Consider the following 5,155-nt stretch of genomic DNA (forward strand, 5'->3'; position numbering starts at 1 on the left):
CAAAATTTGACTTAAATATCCAAAATTTTATTCAACAATAAATGGCTTAAGTACATCTGAGACAAGGTACAATTCAAATTAAATGCTTTATTATGAAAACTAAATCACATTTTAATTTTGTAACAAGTATTATATGGTCGGCCTCGCCCGACTGTAATATCTTACTTGTTTTAATTTAAATTTGATCTAAAAACAAACTTAACAGCGATCATTATTAAGCCAAAAGAAAATAAAAATTTTAATAAATGATGTTTTTGTTGGCGTTCTTTGAACTTTTGGCACTTCTTTTTTCAAAAAATTCTTAATGTTTTTGGTTCTGGTTGTTTGTCTAACGTAAGAATACCAGCATTTTTATGTTGGCCAAAAATTGATTTATTCATAGATTCTTGTTAAATGTTCTTTTCTAAGATTTCTTTTGCTGTTTTAGCTGTGGGCTAAAAGCTAAAGTTACCCACCGTTGTGCTTTCTTTCTTTCATTTTAACTTTTATTTCATTACAAATCTTTGGAGTCCATCATAAAGAATTGTTTGTGTGTGTTTTTCTTGTCGGCAGCTTTAAAACAGAGTTTATATAAGATCATCATGAAATTAATGAACAAGTTTAGTTCTTGGCAAAAATTCTTACAGAAGGGACGCAAAATTTGTGCGATAGACTAAAATCAAAATGAAATTTTTTACGCTGCTACTTAGTGTAGCATTTTTAGCAGCTGGTATTGCAACAGTAAATGGTAAGTCAGTCAAGCAAGAAATTATTATTTTATGGCTTAAAAAATATTGATGAATAATTTCTAGGTAAACTTACCGAAGAACAAAAACATGGCAAGTCAACAGTGACAGCTGTTAAGCCCACCGCGGCACCTCTAATGACTTCTACAACTGCCCCCACAAAAGCACCCAAAGCCTTAGTTACACCCACCAAGCCAGTTACAGTAAAAACTACAGATAAACCTAATAATGCCACTAAAAAAGCTAACAGCAGCAAACCTGCTGAGAAAAAGACCGAAATGAAACCTACCGAAAAGACCACCATGGTTAAGGATATGAAAATGGAGGTTTCACCCATTGAAATGCCCGCCACAGTAAAAACTGAAGAAGCTAAACCTCTGGCTGTTACCGGTTTCATTACCAAAAATGGTGATATCTATGAAATTGAAGATAAAAATGGCATTGGTAAGATACAATCTCGTCAAGCTGATGATGAGGGACAACATGTTTGCAACTATGGAGCTATTGTCATATACAGTGATGTACCCTGCGACCAGGTAGCCAATGTCAAAGTAAGTGAAGTTGAAGAGAAACCAGCTCTCGATCAAGCTCCTGCCACACAACAGGAAAACAAACCTGCCGAAAATAATGATGATAAAAAAGAAAAGGAAACAGAAGATAAAGAAGATTTAGATACCCAAAAACAACCCGCTAAACGTCGTCGTCGTCCCAGCAATAAACGTCGCAACAAGAATAAGAAATTGCGACAACAAAAACGCAATAAAAATCGTCGTAACGGTAGTGCCCAAAATCGTCCCAAAAACACCAACAATCGTCGTCGTTCACAACAACAAAATCAAAAGCGTCGCCGTCAACAGCAACAACAGAATAATCGCCGTCGTTGGGAAGAAGAAGAAGATGATGATGACTACAATGACGAACGCCAATATCAAAATCAACGTAGACGCAATCAACGCCGACGCCAACAAGCTCAACGTTATACCTCCGATTATGATGATGACGACTACTAAGTGATTTTATTTTACCGTTAACTGTTTAGTGTATACAATTTTAATTTAAATAAATATTTACATAAAAATCTTTAAAATTAATTAATTCAAATTCAGGTTAACTGTATATTCTGTAAAATTAACCAAAATGTGAGTCAATTTTGGTTTGTAATTTGCAGCTGTTTCTCTATATTCATGCGATTTGATAAAAAGTTTTACATAAAAATCGTTTTAAACTCTAACATAGCTAGTTATATATAGTCGGTTAAAATTCAAAGGGATCCTAACAGTTATAGAAACAAATATTTAGAACCTCCTTCTCATTTATCCCAATTGATATTAAAACTTTCAGCATATTCTGCATAAAATTTCCAAATATATTTTTAGATATTAATATTTTAGCACTTCATAACTATTGAATACTTTGACACCCACTACTTAAGTTCACATTCAAAATCACTCTTCATATACATACATATATATATGTATGTCACACCCGAATCTAATTAAACCACTTTTCTGTTTTTATTCGTACCTGATTCCATATAAAAGTAAAAATGATTAAATAAGTTTTTGACAATTTTTGTTTTAGATTTGCAATAATATTTTTTTTATGTTTTTTTATTCAAACTTTTCTAATGTTCTAGCAAAAGTAGTTTTCAAAAATATTTTAAAAATGTTATAGTAAATGACATTTTTTTCTAAACGATGTTTTTTGCTTTTGTTGGCATTCTATCGACTTAAATGCACATGTTCAATATTTGGGGTTTGTTTGAATGTGTTTTAGTATTTGGGAAATTTTTTAAATCCATATCATTTGATTATATTGTAGTATATGAGTACTACTTTTAGGACACGTCTCACTATTAATACTTTTTTACAAGAATAGATATTGTACTATTTTCATATATGTATAAGAGTAACCCAGTGAACATAGTAATGAATACCATGAAATGGAAATGTTATTAAAATTTTTACTTCAAAAGAATTTTTTCATTATAAAGGAAAAAAAAATGTTGTATAAGTGAAATTTTATTGCATGTTTTCGATATAAAAGTTAATTTATTGAAAATTTTCTATATGGAAGAAATTTTATCGAAAATTTCCTAATAAAAAATGGTTTCAAAATTTCCTATACATAGTAATTTTTATACCCTATTCGTCCTAGACCCACCTTAAAGTATACCAATCGGCTTAGAATCGTTTTCTGAGTCGATTAAGCTATGTCCGTCCGTCCGTCTGGCTGGCTGGCTGTCCATGTAAACCTTGTGCGCAAGCTACAGGTCGCAATTTTCAAGATAATTGGATAAAATTTGGCATGCACGTTTTATTTGACCCAAGGATGAAGCCTATTGAAAATGGTTAAAATCAGTCCATTATTTCACCTAGCCCCCATAGAACAGAACCCCCCGAAAAGGGCTTCTGAGCTCATAATTATGTTAAATATACAGATATATCGATAAAATACGGCACAACTAAGTTTTATAGAAGTCTTGATGACCCTGCCAAATTTCATAAAGATTGGGCCCCATTTGACCCTAGCTCCCATACAAAGTCCCCTTCAGAAAATTACTTGAATGTCCCAAATTAACTTATAAACACAAATATCGCGATGAAATTCAGCACAATAAAATATTATGTAAATATAAACAAAATGTTATCGGGCTTGATCCATATTTGCCCCTAGCCCCCATATAAAGCCTCTTTCAGAAAATTAGTTTTTCATCCATAAATTGCTTAAATGTATCGGAACAAGGGAATATTGAAGATAAATGCTTTATTATGAAAAATAAATCACATTTAATATTCATAACTGGTGTAGGGTATCATATGGTCGGCCACGCCCGACTATACTTTCTTACTTGTTTTTTTTTTAAATTTTCTATATGAAAGAAATTTTATCGAAAATTAGGTCTATAAACATATATTTAAAATGTTCTATATAAAAGAAAATTTTCAAAGTTTTACACAGAAAATTGGCTGGAAATTTTCGATATAAAATGAATCAAAAATTTATCAAAAATGTTATATTTTCTATAAAAAATAATATTTATTGAAACTTTTTTATATAAATGAAAATATTTGCAAAAATCTATACATATAAAAGATCTATATATATAAAAGAGTAGCGTTACTTACTGACTGATTCATCATCACACAGCCCAAACGGCTGAACCTATAATCATGAAATTTTGAAAGTAAATGTGTTTTTGGTTATGTAGATCCATTAAGGAGGGATTTTTTTAAATTTGTACATTTAGGGGTAAAAAAAGGAAAAAAAAACAGGCAAAACAGGTTTTCTTAATTATCTTGCCTAATATTAGTGACAGAAGAAAAATTTTAAATGTACCTGTATCTACTCTTAAAATAAGCAGATGGGTGTCTGCTACTTTTTTGAAATTCGTACTTTTAAGGGGTGAAAATGTGTAACAAAGGTGATTTTGGTACCTTTTTTGGTCCTTTATAACTTTTTAACTAATAATCAAAATAACATTTTTGTAAATATTTTGAATATATGTCCCAAAATAAGGTGACACCTGTTTCGTACTTTTTTAAAATTCAGCCCTTTTCAATTTATTGAAGTATTCCTATTGAATTACGGACTAACTCTGTAATATTTATTGAAACAAAATGTTTGCTATTTCACTGGGGAAAAAAGTACCAAAAAGGGGAAAAACGGGAAATTTAATTTTATTCAAACTCACTGAGCCATTTTTTATAAAATTTGAAAAAGTAGTTTATTTACTCGCACAAAATAAGCTATTGGTATATTATTTTGGAATTCGAGTACTAATTCCTATATAAGACCAATTTCGAGTAAATTGTTTGGTACCTTTTTGAAAGTACAATTTTTCTGGAACAAATGAATGCAGATTTGAATCGTTTAAGTTTTATCTGTGATATATACATAGATTTAAATACGGAACATTTTGTAAACTTAATTCTCAAATAAGTATATTTCTAAGCGAAAAGGGGAAAAATTGTACTATTTTTATTAGTACTTTCCACTAAGGTAGAATTTATTCTCCTTTTGGTACTTTTTCATTCTTCAAATGATACTCTGTATGTTTTATAATATGAATTCAAAACACATGATTATTAAACATACACTGTCCTCATTGAATAAGATTCTTTAAGAGAGAACTTTTTAGTAATTTTTATCTCATAAATGGTACTTTTTTAATTTTCTAAAATATTCAACCTAGGAACATACATTTTAACATACATGATCTACACAGAATAATATTCTGTAAGTAGGAACTCTTTGGTAGTTTTCCATTCTTCAAATGGTACCTTTTGGATTCTCTATAATGGTTAACCGGAACACATGACACACGGTCCTTATTAAATGAGAATTTATTGGGAGAAATTTTTGTACTTTTTTGTTTTTCCGATGAATTTCATCGCGATATTTGTGTTTATAAGTTCATTTAGGACATT

At 30.2% G+C, this 5,155-nt stretch overlaps 1 protein-coding gene across 1 annotated transcript; it reads left to right on the forward strand.

The window, feature by feature from the left end:
• The first annotated feature begins 436 nt into the window (after nt 1-436).
• LOC119607680 (calponin homology domain-containing protein DDB_G0272472-like) lies at nt 437-1,816 on the forward strand. The gene is made up of 2 exons (XM_037961740.1): nt 437-727; nt 792-1,816. Exons 1-2 carry the CDS (start codon nt 664-666, stop codon nt 1,733-1,735), a joined length of 1,008 nt encoding a protein of 335 aa, XP_037817668.1. The 5' UTR covers nt 437-663; the 3' UTR covers nt 1,736-1,816.
• The last annotated feature ends 3,339 nt before the right edge of the window (nt 1,817-5,155 follow it).

The sequence above is a fragment of the Lucilia sericata genome, unplaced genomic scaffold, assembly GCF_015586225.1.
Source record: "Lucilia sericata isolate MDLA Ls3-8-SP2 unplaced genomic scaffold, ASM1558622v1 Contig000727F_arrow, whole genome shotgun sequence".
NCBI classification, from domain to species: domain Eukaryota; kingdom Metazoa; phylum Arthropoda; class Insecta; order Diptera; family Calliphoridae; genus Lucilia; species Lucilia sericata.

Bases quoted from the DNA above. Each gene is read 5' to 3' on its own strand.
- LOC119607680 (XM_037961740.1), top strand. From the start codon at position 664: ATGAAATTTTTTACGCTGCTACTTAGTGTAGCATTTTTAGCAGCTGGT. The intron at 728-791 runs GTAAGTCAGTCA...AATAATTTCTAG, and splicing joins TGGTATTGCAACAGTAAATG to GTAAACTTACCGAAGAACAA.